Raw genomic sequence first — 21498 nt, 5'->3', positions numbered from 1 at the left:
ACGTCTCATTGTGCTATGTTTTCTTTTGAGGTTTTCTCTGATACTGACACTGAGAAAGCTACCTAATCTAGTTCTTCACCCGATTAAGGGTTAAGAGAAGCATGCTTGCAATGCCTGCTGTCTCTGTTGTATTGGTGATGTGTACTGTAGATGGGTGATGTGTATTTTACTAATCTACAAACACACACACATACACACACACACACACACACACTGAAACTGTTCATGTTGTAGACGGCGGTCATCAGTTATGATTACCTCACCACTCTGCGGGAAGTCCAGTACGGGACAGACGAGTACTGGACCCTCAAATCAGAGGTAGGTTCTCCGCATTCCCTCTTTTTTTTTATTCTGTCCAAGCTCTTGCCCACACACAGTTCTCAGAACATCACTTTAGTTTTAGCTTCCATAGAGAAAAGCAAAAATATGAAAAAGAACAAACGAAAAAATTACAAAAAAAAAAGAAAAACAGCATTGTACCTGTTTGTTTGTTTTTTATTTTACTTTACTTTACTATACAGGGCCACATTTACACATGTACTGAAGAATGTACTAAAAAAAGATAAGAGTATTTACTTTTTGATTTTCTTTACCTTGCCTTCTTCTGAAGACCACAAAAAAAATCCACAATCCAAAAATTCATAATCCACCATTTATTTATTTAACAACAATAATATTAGTAAATCTATTAATGCAATTATTAATATTTACTTTAAGTTTAATTTATTGTAATTTTACTTTTCAGGGTCACATTTTGTACTGTAGAATGTTATAAAGAAAAAAATGAAAAAAATTACATTCCCTTTTTCTGATGACCCCTGCCCGTCCCCCCTCCAAAAAAAGGATTAAATAACAAAAATAAAAACAGCATTGTGTCCATAACCTGTACAAAATGTCCACGATTTATTTTTTTGTTTTTTATTCATATATTTATTTTATAATATATATTGATTTAGTAAAATAATTACAAATAATTTTAATTAAAATGTAATAAAAAAATTTATTAAATTTTTCAGAGCCACATTTTGTATCCTTTTGCATGGTGGAATGTTTTAAAGAACAAAAACTTAAAAAATAATTTGTTTATTTCTTTGCTTTAAAAGAGAATCATACCCTTTTTTTGAAGGCCGGAATAAATAATAATATACAATTCCATTTTAATGGACTATTAATGCCACTTGTAACAGATAGAGAAAAAAGACAAGGAATTAAAAATGGAAAGCAAAAACAAAAGTATTAATATTACGTTCTAGGTTTTTATCTTATTATTCTTTTTATTTTATTTGATCATAGAAAATCCATAGTCCATTAAAGTTCCATAAAGCAAAACAATAAGTTAGTACAAAAAAAAGTGAAAACCATGGAGAATTAAATCATCTGAATGTCCTTTAGCATATAACCCCGCCTTTAAGCTGTAGGCCACGCCTCTTATCCGGCTCAGATGCTGATGCCACTGAGTTCAGTAGTAAGCGATTATTTACTGCTTTTCTTAACTGCTTTCTGTTTCTACGTTGCATTTTTGTCCATTTTTACACACAGCCCTGATGCGAAACTGTAAGAAAGCTGTATGATTGTCTTAAACTTGTAGCTCCCGTGTTGAACAAATCTTCAACGGCAAACATCTTTGGGCCAGGAGGAAGCCTGGGTATGTTTTATTTTGCTGCCTAGTCCGATCGAGGCTGGGGAAAGGTCAGTGTGTCTGAGCAGCCAGTGAAGCCTGACGAGCAAAATTCAGAGAGTTTTTCAGAGTGGGATAGCATGCGCACACACACGCGCACACACACACACACACACACACACACACACACACACACACACACACACACACACGCGAACACTCTGTGTTCCCCTCGGGGCCTGCTGTCAAGCCTCACTACACTCACTGATTAGAATTAATGCAAGCCCCTGGTTTGATATAGAGAAGAGATTTGCTTCGTAATTATTATGAAGCCGTAGAGGTGATCCAGTTCGCTCGGTCGTATAAAAGGATTTTTTTTCCCCTCGTCACAGCTGGAATATTAGTTGTGGACAAATAAACAAATAAATGATTGCTGTTCGGGCGCTGTTAGAAAGAACGTATCCGCCAATGCTCATGGACAGAAATGTTATTTCCTAAAAAAAAAAAAAAAACAACAACTACAAATTAATCAATTATGTTTTGGTGATTTGTTTGCGAGCCAAAACTTTGATATGGTGATATTTAATAAATTGTATGTCATTGTATTAAAACATTTCGTTCCAAATAGATTTTTTGTTTTTGGATAAATATACATACCGTGACATTTCATCTTCGACTTCTATTAGTTTGTGAGTCTGAATTCCCAATTCTGATTGGTCAGAAGATGCTGAGTCATAGCGTTCGCTCAAAACTCACTGTTGTTTCTATAGCAACAGCTCGTTCACAGGGATTTGTCGCATAAACCGGCGTCAATTAGTGCTGAGTCGAGTTTATTTCAGTGAAGAGACAATTATTTAAGGAATATATTTAAGGAAGGAGTCTCCAGTGTCAAGCTGATTATGTTTTGTCTTATCAACTTTGAGAGAGAGAAAAATATTGAGAGAGAGAAAAATATTAAACAAAGTATTTTTAGCTGCTCTGAGGTGAGTGCCGAGGATTCTGTGTGTGTGGAGTTTGTGTGTTCTCCCCGTGTTCGGTGGGTTTCCTACAGGTACTTCGGTTCCCTCTTACAGTTTAAGTGCTAATAGACAATGAGTGAATGAAAGAGCACAAGACTTATATGCAACAGTTTTATAGCACAAACACCCACTGCGTAATGTACTTTCCCTTGACCTTTATTCCTTTATCTCGTTTTTAGCCATCCTTGTACCTCCTGTCATTTTACCACATCGTGAGCAGTGAGTATGGGACTGCGGGTCGTGTCCCAGCTGCCGCGCCGCTCCGACGGCCCATGCGTTACGACTGCTCTTGTAATGAGGGCCGTTCCACGCAGTTAACCATCCCTCGGCTCTCCGAAACCCGGCCCAGCTGCTCCTCGCACCTCTGAAAAGACTCTCATAGACCATTAAATCATTGTCCACGCCTGCATTGTGTTCATCAGACGAGTCGAAGCGTCTCATGAGCCGGATTTAGCTTTGGCACTGACCTGCTCTGGCTCGTGAAGATTGGCCCGTGTCAAGGATGGTCGTTACAGAAGTCATAATCGTCATGATCATGGCGGTTTTTCGTTGTTAAAACATATGACTTGGATTATACGATGTAATATTTTAATATTACAAGTTTTGGTTCGATTCTGTTCCAAGTTGTAGCCTGACACAGTGCTGTATGATTTCCACACGCTATCAGTATGCAGCTCTATCGATCGGCAAGCGGGAAAAGTCTTTTAATCCCGGCCTGACGCCCCCCCCTGCGTTTCCTCTCACTCCATTTTCCCGCCGTGTCATTAGAATGTGTGTCACTGTGGGTGTGTGTTTGTGTGTGTCTGTGTGTGTACAGGGCTCATCAGTAGCCCGAGAAGAGAATTTCCACACTAGAGATCATGACAACTGTGGAATAAACAGTGACACCCGTGTTCCCCACGCCAGAATAAATCTGCTCGTCCACTTCCTCTGTACAAAAGCGTTCGTGTCACATCCGCAGGAGGCTGAGCGATGGATGCTTTCCGGCCTGCTCTGATTACGGAGCGGGGAACACCTGCGGATTTAGACGACAGCACGGCTTACACGCTGTGTATGAATAATGTATGCAGCGGAGGCAGAAACCAGGGCTCTTTCGCCATTTTCGCTCTCCCTCTCTCTCTCGCTCTCTCTAGCCCTTTTTCTCCACACAGCTAATGTATGGAATCTGATTGTGTGTCTCGGCATGGGGTAAACAACACTCCAGCCTGGTGCTGTGGATTCAGGAGTCGTGGCATGGCACACAGACGGTCCTCCTTAAAAGCACATTGTTTAAAAAGTTCCATTCATTCCCCAGTGTTCTTCATTTTATTTCCATTGCATTTCATTCCCACTCATCCCCTCCAAATCTCATTCCATTTCCATTTGACACCTATTTCTATTCCATTTCAATCCATTCCATTCCATTTCCATCAGATCAATTATATTTTTTCTTTTTGGAAATTTCTATCAACAGACTCTTCCACTTCTTCTCTTTCTGTATGCTTCTGTAAACCCGACATTCTCCAAGCTTGTAGTTTTGACTTACTCAGGCGTGACTTGGCTCCAGCTGCTCTTCCCCAGAGAGATGCCTTTTACCATTATTTCAGGTGGAATGCTTAAAAAATTTGGACAGGCAGTTTGTATTTGTTTATGTGTAAGTATCTGCACGTGTGTGTGTGTGTGTGTGTGTGTGTGTGTGTGTGTGTGTCTCTAGCCCATCTGCTCTAGCCCTATCTCCGAGTCCTTGACCAGCCCTCACGGAGCATTAGCACAGCAAATTAGCCGTCAGCGAGGGGTTTATTCCGCACGACTTCCCCCCAGAGAAGCGCTGATGGGCTCCTCATGGCTCTCCCGCTCCAGCCGAGCAGAACCACTGTCTGAGATTCTGACGGCTGGGGAGCGACTGAAGTGCACGAGCTGCAAGGGCATCGGCGAACATTTCTTCTAAGTGCTGCTTATCCACCCTACAGATATCCCTGCGGTGCAGATAAGCGTTTGCTTCAGTTCTGGAGTCTGAACCGGTTATTAAAATGTGGTCCATATTTTGCCGATCAGAGGCGTGGCCTTAGTCAGTGTAATAAAAAAAAAAAAAAAAGAAAGAGGCGTGGCCTGCGTGCATGCCAGCAAGAATTAAGCATGTAATGCCTCTTTATGCATGGGACACTGTGACGTATCAAGTCTAAATTTAGAAGGCGTGGCCGGTGTGCCTTTCATTCCTAATTACGAAGAAGTCCTTCTTTGCCAGTTCAAATTAGGAACGCCTGTCAGTCAAAGGGAAGGAGGTGTGGCTCATGTGTCTGTCAGAAAAAAAAACATATATATTTATAGGAAATGTACAGTGATGTAAAAAAGTATTAGCCTCTTTCAGATTTTTTACATTTTCATTGCATATTTGTCGCACTTCAGATCAGTTCAGATCATCAAAAAAAAGTTTTTCTTTTTTTTTTTTTTTCCAGATTTTCTCCCTAATTTAGTCATGCCCAATTCCTCCCCGTCCCTAGGGGTCTCCCACATTAAGGCTACTACTACCACTCAGTCGGGAAGGGCCGAAGGCTAGCGCGTGTTTCCTCCGAACCACCTGACACCAGCCGACCGCATCTTTTTGAACTGCTCGCTCACGCACCGTTGGGGGCGGCGTAACACACGCTGAGGACAGCTCTATCCGCTTCTATCTGCCCCTGATTGGCTGTAGAAGCCATGATAAATCCCTCCCCTCTGAGAAAGCTCGGCCAATCAGCTCTTTCTAGACCTCCCGCTACAAGAGCTTACAGCATCACCCGGGAAACAAACTTGCGACTCTTCAAACGATAGGGCGAGCACTTTACCACTGCACCACTCGAAGGCCTCACAAATTTTTTAATTATTGTTGTTTGTCCTTCGCCTTCTCTTGAGGGGTTGCCACAGCAGACCATCCGATCTGCATGCAACTTGGCACAGGTTTTATGCCAGATGGCAAACAAATTTCAATATTAATAGTGAATTAAAACAATTCTGCAAAGAAGAGGGAGCCAAAATTTCTCCACAGTGATGTGAAAGACTCATTTACAGTCATCGCAATCGCTTTATTATAGTTTTTGCCACAAAGGGTGGCACAACCACGCTTACACAATTACTTTTTCACATAGGGCCTGGTAAATTTGGACAGTTTTTTTCCCTTTATAAATGAAATTATCATTTAAAATGCAAAAAATATTTATTTATTTTTAGAGAAAATAAATCAACAAATGTGGTGCCTGTGCCCTTCAACGAATAGGAAGAAGGCGTGGCCTCTGTATGTGCCATAAAAATATGGGAGCATGGCTTATGAGCCTGTTGAAAAGAATTAAAGGATGCGTGACCTCAGTGCCTGTCTGTTCGAATGAAGCAGGTGCAGATATTCGGGATGTTAAATAAATTAGTAAGGCAGGATTTAAAGGTTTCGGTTTAGCTTTTCAGGCTCTTTCAGTGCGGAGCTGTGTGACATGAAGTGACTCAGATTTATAAGATCTAGAACACACTGTGAGTCTAACTACGAATGAGTCGTTTAAGTAGACGAACAGCATGACGCCTTTTAACGAATCACATTTGTGCTAATGGTACAGAATAGTTTGAATCTTTTAATCAAATGCGGTTATTGCGTGTGCAGAAACAGTGTCTGAGTGTAACAGCTGCACTGTTCAAACACCTCGGTAACCGATCTGGACCCCCCGCATAAAGGGTCATTTGTTTCTCAGCCATATCCCACATTCCTGTCTGGCACTGTCCTGATCTGGCCTCACCTCCTTAATTGGGGTGTTACGCTGTAATTCATTAACTCCCTCTAACAGCCCCGTGGGGGAGCCGCGGCACTGCCGGGCTCGATAAACAAACTTGGACATTTTTCAGAGTGATATGTGGCGACGACTTTGAAGGTCATCAGAGACTTATTTTTGCTCTTTTTCATTCACCTCAGCTCGTTTCCAAACCACAGGATTTATCATATTTAGTTTTACTCTGAAGAAGGACGTGGGGACGATTTCAACAAGAGCTTCAAAAAGATTTTCCAGCAACTTTTTCATTTTGTATTTAGCAAATGGAACAGTGCTTTGACTTGTGACCAGAATTAAAACCACTTTAATTATCTATTGCAAAGTTGCCGGGACTGGTTACGCAAACTTATTAACAATTTTTAATTGTTGTCTTTAAAAGTTGTTAAATGGTTGACATTTAAATTTAATTAACATTTAAAAGTGTGTGTGTTAATAAAACTATATTTAAAGAAATAATAAAATGTAGTAAAAATATCAGCTTTGGATAAGTGTGGTATAAAAGGAATAAACCACTTTAGTTTGCCTTTTTCTACTTTATATCTGATTTTTTTTATATAACAGCACAATTTGTCTATTTCTACTTTTTAATGTAAGATGGTGTCATTTTAACCGCAAAACCTAGCTAACTAGTTATTAGCCAAATGAGGGTTGTTATGTTGACCTCATATTTTACAGTTTTGACTGTTGTAGAAATAAAATAATTAATTGAGAATCCGAAATCAAATCTAAATGTTGAAATCTTTACAAATGTGAGATGAATCACATTTTAATTAAACTAGCGAGGTAGTGAGTCAGGATGGTTGACTAGCTAGGTAGCGAGTCAGGATGGTGAAGGGGTTCAAAATTGCAGGTGGAAAGGTGGTTTTTTAGCTCCAGATTGTAATTTAATCCTGAAGTTTTTTGGGAATGGAGGGGGATGACGAGGGCCGGCACACGGAAGTGGATCTCATGCGTGAAGGAACAAAGCTGTTCTCATCAGTTTGCAGGTTTTCTTCAATCGCAGAAAGCCCGAGCATACGGCAGGCGTCCGATTCCTTTCCCCCAAATCTTAACACGAGCTCCGTCCTCACTGCCTCAGGATAAGAGTTAAAAAAAAAATTATACCTTATGTTGTGTTATTTATTTTTTTTAACTAAAAAAATTAATATTTTTCCTGTTGTTGTTTTGAAGCCATCTCTGTGAGAGTGCCGGCGCTGTCTGAAGGCCTGTGGGGAAATGCGAAAATAATTAGTGGCTGATTAGATGTTTAGAAGAATGTTCACTTCAAGTAGCAAGAGTTCAAATACTGCAATTAACTGCTAAATTACACTGAAAGGCCACCATTAGTGCAATTTTACTTATTTATTTATTTTAATTGCATGTTTAAATTGCATGCCTTTTTTTTGCACAGAATAAAGTATCCAGCGTATATAGTGCAAAATTAGAAAACCGAACTCCGTCCCTCATCGAGTTTCAGTCCTGTCGAGGGATCAGATAGTTTAGAACGTTAAGGGCTGATTATTTGGCCTGTAAATTAAACATCGACTTATCACTTCATGTCTGTTATTGAAAATTCCATTGTACTCCAAGGGTAATTACTTTCCCAGCTATTGAGTTTTATAGCACCATGATTGCTTTATCTTTTATGTAAGAAATAAAACACTTTGTAATGTGAAAAAAATTTCAAAAATAAGCTACGATGGGATTGTTATGGGATTGTTTTAGACGTCTTGTATTGCTAAATGGAAAATGTATTCATTTATTGATAAAGGATAAAATGTATAGCTTGGTTGCTTCAACTTATGGTCTTAAAAAAAATTCAATTTAAGATTTCTTTAGAATTTACATTTTCGTTTAGGCATTTCGCACACTCTTATCTAGAGCGACTTGCTTTGAAGTGTCCGTCATTGCATCGATCATTACACTGGTTACTCAGTTACTAACTGTAAATAACATTAGTCAAACTTAAAAAAAAATTTTTATGTTAATGTCAAGTAAAAAAAGAAAAACAGAAATATCCATTTAAAAAATATTTTTGCATACTGAAAGTTTAACATATTCATAAGCATTTTAAAACATTACAGTACATTTTACATATAATTTAGGTATTCAATATTATTTAATATAAATGTCATGGGTTAATAAAATAAAATCACCTTTGAAGTTTCTTATTAAGCAATGTCACACTCAAGGTCGTGCTGTACTGCTCAATATAGCACGCATGTGATGTGGTCGTAGGCACGAAGGCGTAGCTTGAGTACCGAAGGCATCACAGCTGTTCTATATCCAGTAATACTGCTTTTATACAACAGTTTCACCATTTATTATCAAAATACCATTTATTATCAACAGATTATGAGTTGTCCAGGTATTTTGGTGTATATAGAGTATATGCATTCTCATATCTTTCCACGACTGCCGGAGCAGTGCTGTTACCGTCTATTACCACCACTCAAATGGCTTTCATCTAATTTGATTACTTAGTCGGACCTAACTTTTGTATAATATGCGGTATAATGCCTTTTAACGTATTATGAAGTGTTTCATAGTTTATTATACATGGGTAGGGAAAATTTGTTAAATAATGCTGATTTGTTTCTGAAGATTTGCAAAAAACACCACTGGAGACTGGAGCTCGTCATTTTTAAACTTCACTTTCACAGTGAGCGTACAGATGACAATAGAGGACGAGTGGAAAACTATACATAAAAAAATCCCAACCTATACAGGCTAATGCAGACATTCTTTACTGTAGCATGATTATGCACCCTTTTTCTCACACAGGGACTTCTGCTCAGGGAATTGAGACTCTCCACAGCTATTAGCATATCATTACGGATAACGCGAACAGCTGATTCGCGAATTAAATGTAGCTTACTTAGGCTTAATGAATAATGCATATCGCATCAGCGCGGACCTGCTGACGTGCAAGCATATAACGGAGGAGGTGACGCAGAGACGCCACAATGTCAGACAGGACGAGGCCAAGACGTCACATTCGTCCCAAATTTAAACTGTTATTTATTCTGAGTCAGAGGTAAAGGACGTTTTTTTCTCCCCCTGCACTCTATGTTCGTGTCAATCACTTTTGAGTGGCTCAGGTCAAACTGAATGGACTTTAGCTGAAAGTGGGGGAGGTGGAGAAAAATAGAAAACACTTAGCAAAATGGCTGATGTTAGCTAGCAAAGTGGCATCCGTTCTGACAAAACTGACAGCGCAGCACAAGGACACTAATGTACAAATAGCCAAGCTTTCAAAAAGACTGAAATTGTGAGATTTTATAGCAAAAGCTATATTTTTTATTTTGTTTTTCTAGAAAATGGAGTAAATGGCAAGCAATAGATCAGCTTATTGGAACGGAAATCTTAAACTTAGGACTTGTTCTGCAAAATAATAAAAAAAATATTTTTCAGACCTTCAGATGGGTCTCAAGTATTTGTTTCTGGGGAATTAAAAAAAAAAATCCTATTGTGACCTCATATAAGAAGATCCTTCCCCCTTATTTGTTACTCTGCTCTCCAGTTATCTGGAGGGGTGTGGCTCAGCAATAGCTCATTTACATGGACACTTAAATGGTACGTTCGGAGGAGGAGTGACAAACAGGGAGTCTGATGCACTTCCGCCGGAGCATTAACACACGCACGCACGCACGCACGCACACACACACACACACACACTTTAGGGGAAATAACTTGTTTGTTTAGGGAGTCTTAACTTATTAAGGAAATAGTAAAATATGGGAGCTTTAAGTGAAAAATAGAATCTTACACACTTTAAAATTTTTTTTTTTTCATGTTAGCAAACTCACAAAATGGCTTTTATTAAAAGAAAAACCCAACATGGGAAAAAAAAATATTTAAGCAACACTAAATCAACTTGAGTGCAGGTAGTGAATCAAATATGTGCGTTTTTAGGATTAAAAATCAGAGCCGCAAGATGCATAAAAACCATATGTACTGTACGTTTTATTTATCCTAGAGGATGATGTAATAAAAACTTGATGAATTGCAAAAGCAAGTTTGTCTGAAACAAATTTCAGTGAAGCAGAATTACAGTAACCATCTCGATGGTGATTATAACTAGTTTATTCCATAGACCATGTATACTTGTATAACAATTAGAGCTCTTGTTTGTTTAAAAAATACAAATCTTACTTTTCTACCCATTTATAGTTACATTTAATGTTTTGAAACATCTGCAAATCACTCATGTTATAGTGACCAATCAGATATTAAAAATACTAAATTGTGAGTGGAAGTTAAGCGCAGCAGAACCACAAACACATGTGCAATATGCATCTTCTCAATGTTTTAGAAAGTGTCCTGAAAATTCATTAATAATAATAATTTCATCACTAAATTCAGATCTGTTTTAAAAACCAGTCGGATTGACTCCGAGAACTCTAGATCACGTGAGCTGCTGGGGAAAAGCACCCAGTGGTTAATTTAGTCTCCCTGCGCTGTCATTAAACACCACTTAGCTGTTGAGAAACGGTAAAAAAACAGTTGCCAGGAGTCACACAGATGTTGTGTTGTGCACTTCTTTTTTTAAACCCTGCCCATAAAGAAGGAGTGAAGGCACAGGAAATGAGCATAGAGTGAGGACAAACAGTGCTGATTTTCTCTCTGCGTCTCAGCTGCACTGGAAAAAAAAATGCATGCGTTTATGTAACATGCTTGATTTTGAGCTTGTCGTTTTAATGCTGTACTTAAAGAGCTCAATTCACAACGCATCTGGAACACGCAATCGTGCAAATTAACACCTAATACAGTACGTTTGCTTTTCTTCTTACCAGGATTTCAACAATATTTTTGGCCTTTTAGAAGTTTTAAAAAAGGAACCATTTAACCACCTACAGAAAGTTAAACGGTGGCCACAAGTCTCGCAAAATGTTTTAACACTTCCACAAATTCTCGCACAAAGATTCCCATAATCTTCTGCCAAAAGTTTAACCACCCCCACAGTCTCCTTCTGAAATTTTACCCACTCCCCCCAAATGCTCACAGCAAGTTTAGCCACTCCCACAAACTCACCTAAAGTTTAACACACTCCCACAATCTCCTGCAGAAAGTTTAAAGACACCCACAGATTCTCACAGAAAGATTAACCACTCCCGGAAGTTTAATCACTCGCTATTCACGATTAGTTAGTTTCGTCAGGCGCAGAAAGTTTTGTTGAAAGGGCAAAATAGTTGGTTGAATAGACCAACTGGAGACTCCTAATCTGTGGATAATAAATGGTGTTGTGTTGTTGCTCTGAGGCTGCGCCCTTGTGCCTAGCATTTTGACATTTAATTTTTTTTTATAAACTGAATACCAATGTTATTTCATTAGATTTTTTTTTATTTGATTTTAGCAAAATTTCCTTTCCCCACCTAGAGTATTTTAAAAAAGTTAGTACAGCCTTAAAAAAGTGAGTACACCCCTCACATTTCAGCAACCACTTTATTATATGTTCTCAAGGGACAAAACTATAGAAATGAAAATTGGATATACTTTAGAATAGACAATGTCCAGCTTGTATAGCAGTACAGATTTACTGTCCTGTCATTGACACTGAAAATGAGTACACCTTAAGTGAACATGTCAAAACTGTGTCCAAAATGTCCATAATTTGTGTGAGCACCGTTGTTATCTAGCACGGCCTTAATGCTTCTGGGCGTGGAATTCACCAACGCTGCACATGTTGTTGCTGGAAACCTCTTCCGCATTTCCATAATGATAACACGGAGCTGCTGGATGTCAGACACATGACGCTTGACCACCTTCCGCTTGAGGATGTCCTGCAATAGGATTCAGGCCTGAAGACACACTCGGCCACTGACAAACACATGAACATGATGAATAGGTCATGTGACTCTGCATGGTTAAAGATTTACAGCTGTTATCACTTAGGATGTATTTACTTTTGTTGACAGCTATTTTGACAATAATGGCTGTATGTTGAGTTATTTTTAGAGGACCGTTAATCTGTACTGTTATACAAACTGCACAATGAATACTCTAAAATATATCTCAAGTTTAATTTCTATACTCCTTAGAGAAGATATACTAAAATGTTTTCTGAAATTAGAGGGGTGTACTCACTTTTGTAAATGGGTGTATGTTATAGTTCATATAGCTAAGGTGTATGTTATGAGTTCATTCCCTCATCAGGCTTTCTTTTCTCTTGTCCTGTTTAAAAAATATATATATATGCAAAAATTCTGTCTGGAAGATGTTTACAAAGTGCTAAAACTGGAGACTCCTTCTGTAACGCTAAACAAACATCTTCACCATATAAACATTACACGTTTTAAATCTGTTGATGTGGATCGTCTGATGTGTTTAAGTCCCTTTGAATGATCCTCCTTAACTATGCAAATAATAAGGTATTTGAAGAGGTGCAATCAGAAGTAAGAGTTCGCTTGAGCACAGGAGTTAGGATTTATTAGGTGATACCCGGAGACCTTGTGGAGCTTGCATGTTTGCAGAAATGAGGACAAACTAAAATTATGTAAATGGTACGTTTAGGGTGAGGGGAAAGATAATAATGGTGTTATTGTTTAAATAAATTATTTTAAGATAGAGATTTCTGATTGTAAATATTGGTAGAAACACTAGATGGCAGCACTGGCTAAAATCCCGTTCTCTCTCTCTCTCTCTCTCTCTCTCTCTCTCTCTCTATCTATCTCTCTCTCGTAGTTGACCAAAGTCCAAAGCAAACACATCTACAATGTAAATGTAAAAGCGTATATAGGTCACGTCCTCCGAGGGCTTGAGTTATATATAAAACACGAGGCTCTCCTGGGGACTTGCGCGGGAAAAGTAGAGCGTTTAGTATTCCTATTCAGGTTTTAAAGGAATGCTGACAAGCCCCCTTTTCCAGCAGCGCGGCATAAATGCTTAATACGGCTGTCGTGTTCAGTGTAAAGACAGACAACATGAGCAACCAGAGCAGTGATGATGATGATGTAATAGATTAGGAACAAGCCTGACATGGATATATTGGTGTTTTTTTTGCTGACTAAGGATATGGAAATTGGCAGTAAGACAAAAATTATTTTTATTAACAAATTTTTCCATATGAAATAATTTAAATGCAAATGATCCAGCCACCCAAAAATATTACTACTGTTTCAATATATAGTGGTATCTCGACATACTAACGGGGCCTTCTGAATTTTTGCACTAAGAACTGAAATTTTGCCAGAAAATACAGTATATTACCAATTTCCACTATTATAATCCCATTTATATATAAAAGAATCAATCAAAACATTTAGAAAAGACACGTCAAAAAAGTAAAATATGGTAGCAAGAAAAAAATGGAGACACTTTCAGTTTGGTTTTTAAAGCAGCCGGTGCCAAGAGGAACCATAAATTAAGGTTAAGTGATGTTTATGTGTATATATCTTATATGTTACTTTATTTACATGTCATTTCTAAATGTTTTAATTGTTTTCTGTACAAAAATATGATTATAGTATTGGAAATCATTGTAGAGTTTTCATTATAGTATAAGGTAAAGAGACTTTACAGAGAACAACGATTTAATTTTATTTCCAAATTTCCTGAATAGTCGTTAAATGCTGATTCATTTTTATTTTTATTTCCTAAAAATCTAAAAATTGTATGACCTTGACTGTTTTATTTTTTATCTGTTGTAGAGTTTTTATTATACGTATCTAAGAACTAATTCAAACAAAGCCTTGTTTTGGCGCACAGGGTATTGCGTGCACACGGACAGAATACAAAAACAGATCTCATCATCACGCCGTTATTTCAAGCATTAAGACACAAACGCTTTACGGCAGCACTAATCGAGGGTGCTCGTTGCTGATTTATGCTTAACAGATGCTTAATGGTCATTTCTCTACTATGTGCCCGAGTCGTCCCTGCGAGCTGCGCGCATTATGACTCTGACAGAGAGAGAAACTGCATGCATGTAACCTTGGATGCTTTGGCATTATTTAACCGAACGCATCAAATGTTTATGCTTGATTCATATGTATATAGGACAGAATCCTTGGGAAAGAAATGTGTACATGCTTGGCGGTTATATTATCATGAATTAAATATTATATTAGATATAAGACGAGTGCTGTGAGCTGTGATCCATAGTCTGAATTCTTGCGCATCCAGCCCGAGGGTAAATGTCCCGGATTATCAGAGGAGCGTTTCAGCGTTTCAGTGATCCAGTGCTCCAGTGCGCATGCCTAACCGACTCCGAATTACTGAAGCAGGAGAATAAAGTGCAGAGCATGAAATTAGCTGTGGCTCCAAGCTAAATTGCTCCTGTTCATCTCTCTCCCTCTCTCTCTCTTTCTCTCTCTCTCTCTTACATGACATTTTTTTTCTGTTAATCTGCTAAATGTAGGTTCAGTTTGCTCACAAAGAATAAGACTAACCAAAGCACAATGCTCATGCAAGCTGCAGCTTTTTGTAAGACCTAACAATTTGATGTATATATTTATTTGTTCTATTTATTTGAAAAGCACAGTCGAGACACCGCATCCATCTGCACTCTCGGAATTTATTAACTCAGAGCCCGGCTGAAAAATAGACAGATAATTGGCCGTGATGGTGCAATAAAGCACTCAGTGTAGGATCTGGCTTTTAGCTACTCTCAACGTTAATTAATAGAGATCTCTCATGATGGGAAATTTCGCAGGAGTCTTTTAAAACCCCATTTACGATCCCTGACTGCAGGACAGCCATGCTGACCAGAGAGAGAGAGAGAGAGATTTACAGCAGTTTGAAAGCGTGCATATTTAACCATACAACAGATTTCATTAGCTTTGAGTACACGACCTGTCAGGAGGCTTTAAAGAGTGAAACCGGCTTCTGTTGGATATCTCAATATTGGCACACAGATAACGTTTTTCCTCGCAGATCCTACACACATCTGGACACTTAAAGAAAAGTCACAAACTTCTCGAGCACTTGAAATTTTCACATCTAACTACCCCTTCATTTTCACATGTTTTTATTAGTACAAGACAAGTAATGATTCATGTATTTCTACACTTAATATAATTTTAATACTTTCACATGTAACGATTCAATTTTTTTTTTTATGAATTGATTTGTTTGGCGGCACAGTGACTTTGTGGTTGGCACTGTCGCCTTCCACCTTCAGGGTCCGGGTTCGATTCCCGTCTCAGGGTCTGTAAGCATGTTCTCTCCGTGCTTGGTGGGTTTCCTCCGGGTATTCTGGTTTCCCTTCCACAGTCCAAAGACATGCAGATTATGCTAATTGGTGTTCCCAAATAACCCATAGCGTGCGAATGTTGACCGGAGGTCCTAACACAGACGTAAAAATGGATATAAATACAATGGTAACCTCTATTGGCCAAAATGATTCATTTATTTTTGCAAGTAACTGTTCATTTACTTTACTTTACCATACATAATAACTCACATATTTTTACACTTAATGATCTATTTAATTTTACATGTAATGATTCATATTTTAACATATGATTATTAATTTCTGAACAATTCATTTATTTTAACACATTCGTATTGATTTATTATTTCCACAGATAACGATTGATTTATTTGCACACATTTACATTAATTCATTTACATCCACACATACTGATTCATATATTATTAATTGGTTCATTTGTTCATACAAGCAGTGATTAATTTATTTCCACATATTGCGAATTATTTTTCTTCACAAGTAAACGGTCATTTACTTCCACATGCAATGATTACTTTTTTCACATGCATTTTTTTCATGACTAATTATATTTTTCATGTTCCCATGTGTACTTATTTATTTATTCTCACATTAGATTTTTGCACTTTTTTTTCATGTGGAGTGTTTTTTTTAATTCATTTTTTTTTTATTTATTTGTCTTGTGATTATTTGAGTTTATGTGCCACTTCAGGTGTGACATAAAAATTCACCTTGTGTAATCACTTATTCTTCTTCCATTGTGGAACATGTGGCTTTTTTTAATGTAATTCAAAAATAGAAATGTAATTATTGTTAAATTAAAATATACAGTTTATATATTCACACAAGTGTTACTGTACTGTACTGTCACTTTTCTCTAGTTTAAAAAATACCCCACTGATTGGCAGCGTACAGAATCAGCACACCCATCACTTGTTAACCGCTTAAAGTTGTGAGCTTAGCTAGTGATGCGTGGCAAGATCAGATTAAGACCAGATTGTCATAGACTTCACTTTTTAAAGACATGGAAAGACATTCTTGTTAGCCTTTGTGTTAGCATGTATTTGAGTTTAAATAAGGCACACTCTCTCCCTCTCTCTCTCTCCCTCATTTCTTCTTTTCCCATTCTCAACACACTGAACACAACACTCAACACACTGGCTCTCTGTTTAAATGCCAGTGTAGAAGACCTATATGATGAAAATAGCTATATACTAATCAGGGCCAGGAAAAAAATTTTCCTGCTAAAATAAGATCTGTAAAAATGTCAGATTTTCAGCATTTTTACTGTTGAAGTAGTAATCCTGTGACTCAGGTATAGTGTAGTGTAGATCCGCTAGATGGTGTACAGTAGTATGTGGCACCAAGACATAAGCAGCAAGTCCTGTAAATTGTGATGTGGGGCTTCCATGGGTCAGACCTGTTTGTTCAGCACATCATGCAGATGCTCAGTGAGATTGTGGAGGCAAGACCTTAAACTCTTTATGTTCCTCAAAGCATCCCTAAGCTGCTAGGGAGAAACAATTTTTAGGTAGGTGGGATGTTTCAAACTAACATCCACATGAACGGCAGGACCCAGGGTTTCCCAGCAGAACATTGCAGAGATCATCACACTGCCTCTGTTGGCTCACCTTTTTTCGCATAGTGTGTCCTCGTATCATTTCTTTTCCACAAAAGTATGGCTGTCCATGTGAATTTAAAGAAAACCTGATTGATCAGACCAGGGCACCTTTTTACACTGCTCCATGGTCTAGTTCTGATGCTTACATGCCCATTGTAGCCGCTTTTGGCAGTGGACACAGGTCAGCATGGGCCCTTTTTTAAAGTCACTCAGATCCTTACACCTGCCCATTTTCCCTGCTTCAAACATTAAACATAATCTTCGGCATCTGATTTGTCACTTGCTGCCTAACATATCCCACCCCCTGACGGGTCCCACTGTAACCAGATAATTCTGTTATCTCTCAGTGTGTTTAATATTATGGATGAAAGGCGAAGATGTTTTCTATCATCACAAGTTAAACATTTTTTTTATTTCTTTAAACAGTCTAAGACCCCAGTTTAAGAACTAGTCAATAATTACATGTTTTGATGATGCAAAATTGATGAACTCCAGGTTGATAGAGTGGAACGTAAACGGATCTTAGTAAGTTAACTTAACACTGGTTTGTAGATAATTAAAGGGGAAAGAAAATGTCAAACAAGCTTTAAAAAGTGCTCCCTGACATTTTTATTCAATTCAAAATTTAGTAATAAAAATATTATTCCAACATTGTCTTGGCATCATTTAATTTTAGTTATTTATTAAAATTTTGTGAAAAATAAAAGTTTTGGCCAAAACTTAGTATTGGTGATGATTTTATAATTTTTTCTGTGTTATACATATAATACAGAAAATGTGTGTGCCAAAGAAGCTACTTCATGCAACATGAAAGTAACCAATCTTGCTTACCTAAAGATTTCAAGTTCAACTTCAGCCGTTTTGGAGAGATTATTTTATAGTGCCGTATAAACACATTTCCACAATTTATTATACTGTCCCGTTTTAAACAATAATCATTTAGAATGCTTATTGTGAGCATTCTAAATGATTATTGCATTTAAATGAAACAATAATCATTTAAATGAAACAATAATCATTTAGAATTTTAGAATGTAAGCTTCTAGAAGCATATGACTTGTAAAAATTGTAAATGGTAAAAGCTTAAAAAGCAAAACGTCTTTACACAGTGAAATGCTTACACGACTGTTTGTGACCTAAAAAGAAAACAAAATAAGAAGCAAAATGGCAATAGAAAAGAATGTAAGATATAAAATCTACGATATATACCAATTAGTTACAATAAAATAAAATAAAGAAAAAAGTATAAAGTGTATAAATAAAACTGTATAAAGTATATGGAATGCGCTATAAAAAAAAATTAGTCACCCCTCTTAGAGCCTGTCTTTTCTGCATTGTGCTTTTCCCGAACGCTCTCTATGGTGCAGAGGTAAAAGCATCTTAGAGAGCAGTCTAAAGTCTCTTAAGCGTCTGAGGTGGCAGAGACGCTGACGGACTCTTCCACCACGGTGTTGATGTGACCGGACCATGACAGGTTCTGAGTGATGTGAACACTGACATATTTAAAGCTGTCCACTCTCTACACTGGGCTCTCGTTAATGACGGGGTCTGGCAGTTCCTTTCCTGCTTTGTGCTGAAGTCCACTATCAGCTCCGTTGTCTTGCTGAAGTTCAGGAGCAGTTTGTTCCTCTGGCACTAGTTCTCCAGATTTCAAATCTCCTCCAGGTAGGCCATTTCATTGGTGTTAGAGATCAGGTGCACCACAACAGTATTGTGTGTACAATGAGTATAGCAGCGGGCTCAGAACACAACCGTGGAGTTCTCCAGTGGTAAGGGTGAGTGAGGCTAAGACAGTTTGGAAATTGGAAATCCACTGCCACAGATATAGCTGAGTCCCAGGTGCTCTAGCTTGGTGGTGAGTGTGGATTAGCAGGTGCATTTTAACAAAGGAGAATTTTAACATATTCCCCTTTCAAGTGCATGAGTGATGTTTAAAGGAGGTGAGAGATTGCATCATCTGTAGAGCGGTTCGGGTGATAAGCAAACTGGAACGGATCCAGTGTGTCCGGTAGTAAAGAGATGATGAAGTCTCTGACCAGCCGCTCAAAGCACTTCACTACTGAAGTCAGGACTACAGGGCAATAATCGTTAAGGGAAGCAGGATGGCGTTTCTTCAGGACAGGAACAATGATAGACTCTGTAAAGCATGTGGGGATTACTGACTGGGTTAAGGAGAGGTTGAATATTTCTGTGAACATACTGTTGGTGCTAGCTATATATATATTTTTTATCTGATTAAAAATTTACATGTTTGCAAATGTTTGCAAAAAAATTTACATAGATTTGGAGATAAGAAGCACTAAGTATTATGAAAAATGCTGTTATGTGATCCTATCTCAAAATCCACCTTTATAACACCAATGCCATGTTTTGGCTGTTTGTAAAAAAAATTCTTTTTTTATGTGGAAAACTAAAAACTATAATATTAAAGTATTGTACTTTTTTTTAAATTATGTTTAATTGCTATTTTTAAGGCGTTTCAGCGATCAGATTTTTAACTGTTTATTTTTTTCTTGAGGTTTTTTTTTTTTTACCTTTTTGTGCAATTTATTTTTTTTTAGTTTTACACAGGATAATTAATTGTGTGTCTTAAGTGATTTTTTATTTTTATGTTTAGTATCTAAGACCAAAAAAAAAAAAACATCAGGCAATTGATGATATGCGCCAAACCCCTGAGCTGCTTTACATATCAGCATTTAGTTTAGTCTCCTGGGGCTTCAGTCCATCACTTCATTATAGTTCATTATTAGCCAGCGACGCCTTATGGGAGACACAAATGTCGACAATCACTATTAGACTTTTAAATTACAAATCAGCCTTGAGTAAATGCTGTGTTATGAGCAGACGGTTATGGCCATGCCTGTGAAGCATTGTCTTTTCACCTGATTGTTGCTGAATTTAGATGCTTCTACAATGCATATGTTGGTTGTTAGGATTAAAGATTGTGGTCGTCGCATTTTCTACCGTGGTGTTTGTTCACGGGACGGAGAGGAACAGTAAATCAGTCGGTGGTTGGGTCGCAGCAGCGCATGAAATGGCCGCCGTAATTAGCACGCTCTGTCTGTATCGCACTCAGGTGCAGAGCAGGTGTTAAAGCAGTTTTTCCTTCCGAAAGACAATAATTAATTAGCTACTTAAAGGGAAAAAAAACTTAAGGTGTGATATTTTAAACCCTGGATTAGTTTTGTAGCATTAACACTTAACGTTAACACATGATAAACATAAAAATAATTAAGAATAAAAAACTCGATGTTGTGCTGTTAGAGAAACACAATCAAGGAAAATAGTGAACAATTTGATCAAGTGAAGGCAGTGTCATCACCCTGAAGTTTATTATTAAATAAGAAGTTTTTTCAAAAGAAGCAAAAAGCATGACAAGCTTTTAGAGAATATTTTGTGTATTTTTTGTCCAAGTCACAAGAGTGTGAAAAAGCACAAATGTCGGAATAGTGTGTCAAAAATATTATATTTGTTATATTACTGTGAATTTTGTGTGATTTTGCAAAACTCCATTGCTTACACTTTTATCACAATGGATGAATCAGCCCGCAGTTGTGTTTGTGGCAATATTAATACGCAATTTATTATCAGTAATATGCAGGTTACGTTTTAATGACAGAATATAGCAAACACGTCAATCATGTCTTTTGTGCTTTTTTCTTTCTTGCTTCAGACTGTTACAAGGACTCCTTCCATAAACATTAAACAAACAACAACTTATAGAAAACTTCACCAAATCGATGGATACATATATTTTTCTTTGTTAAAAAAAGCATTTTTATTATCAGGCGCAAATCATTTAAAGTTGCTATAGAAACAGTAATTTGCAGCAACATTTATTTTAGAGCTGCTGTTTTCGAAAAACTAATCAGCACCTCCCGACCAATCGGAATCCAGAATTCATCAGCAGTGTTGTATATCTGCACAACTGCTTTATAAGCTCTAAAGGCTTTAATTCTGTCCTTCAGCTCTAAGAGCTGTTCTTCTTGCCACACAACATCACATGTCCTGACCGGTGGACCTTCAGCCCCTGCACAGATTAGGACGAGGAAGAGCCCATGTCATGCACTCTGTCACCGGGTGCCATTGTAGGTCAGGCTTGAAGGACCCAAAAGCAGACACAACAAACTGAACTTAGTGATTTTAATGAACAAAGTAAAAGATAGGAAAAGAAGTAGAAGCTTAAGCAGCGAACCAGTTCTTGGGGTGCTGTCTGTGGTGGGCAGTAGCGTGGACTGGCAATGGCTGTGGACAGGGGTAAAGAGATGAGTGATGCAGAGCGCATGCAGTGTGCAACTCGCAGAGTGAGTGCAGCTGTGTGGGGA

General features: G+C 37.8%; 1 protein-coding gene across 3 annotated transcripts in view; it reads left to right on the top strand.

Moving 5' to 3' along the window:
* adck1 (aarF domain containing kinase 1) overlaps positions 1-21498 on the top strand; it is a 164655-nt gene that overhangs the window by 3836 nt on the left and 139321 nt on the right. For all 3 annotated transcript variants that reach the window (XM_053509394.1, XM_053509392.1, XM_053509393.1), the window contains one exon: positions 235-318. In XM_053509394.1, the coding sequence (XP_053365369.1) occupies positions 235-318 (84 nt within the window). The remainder of the gene's footprint in view (positions 1-234; positions 319-21498) is intronic.

The sequence above is a fragment of the Clarias gariepinus genome, chromosome 13 (assembly GCF_024256425.1).
Source record: "Clarias gariepinus isolate MV-2021 ecotype Netherlands chromosome 13, CGAR_prim_01v2, whole genome shotgun sequence".
Taxonomy (NCBI): Eukaryota; Metazoa; Chordata; class Actinopteri; order Siluriformes; family Clariidae; genus Clarias; species Clarias gariepinus.
Note: the sequence above shows the minus strand (reverse complement) of the source record. Positions and strands in the feature narration are given on the sequence as shown.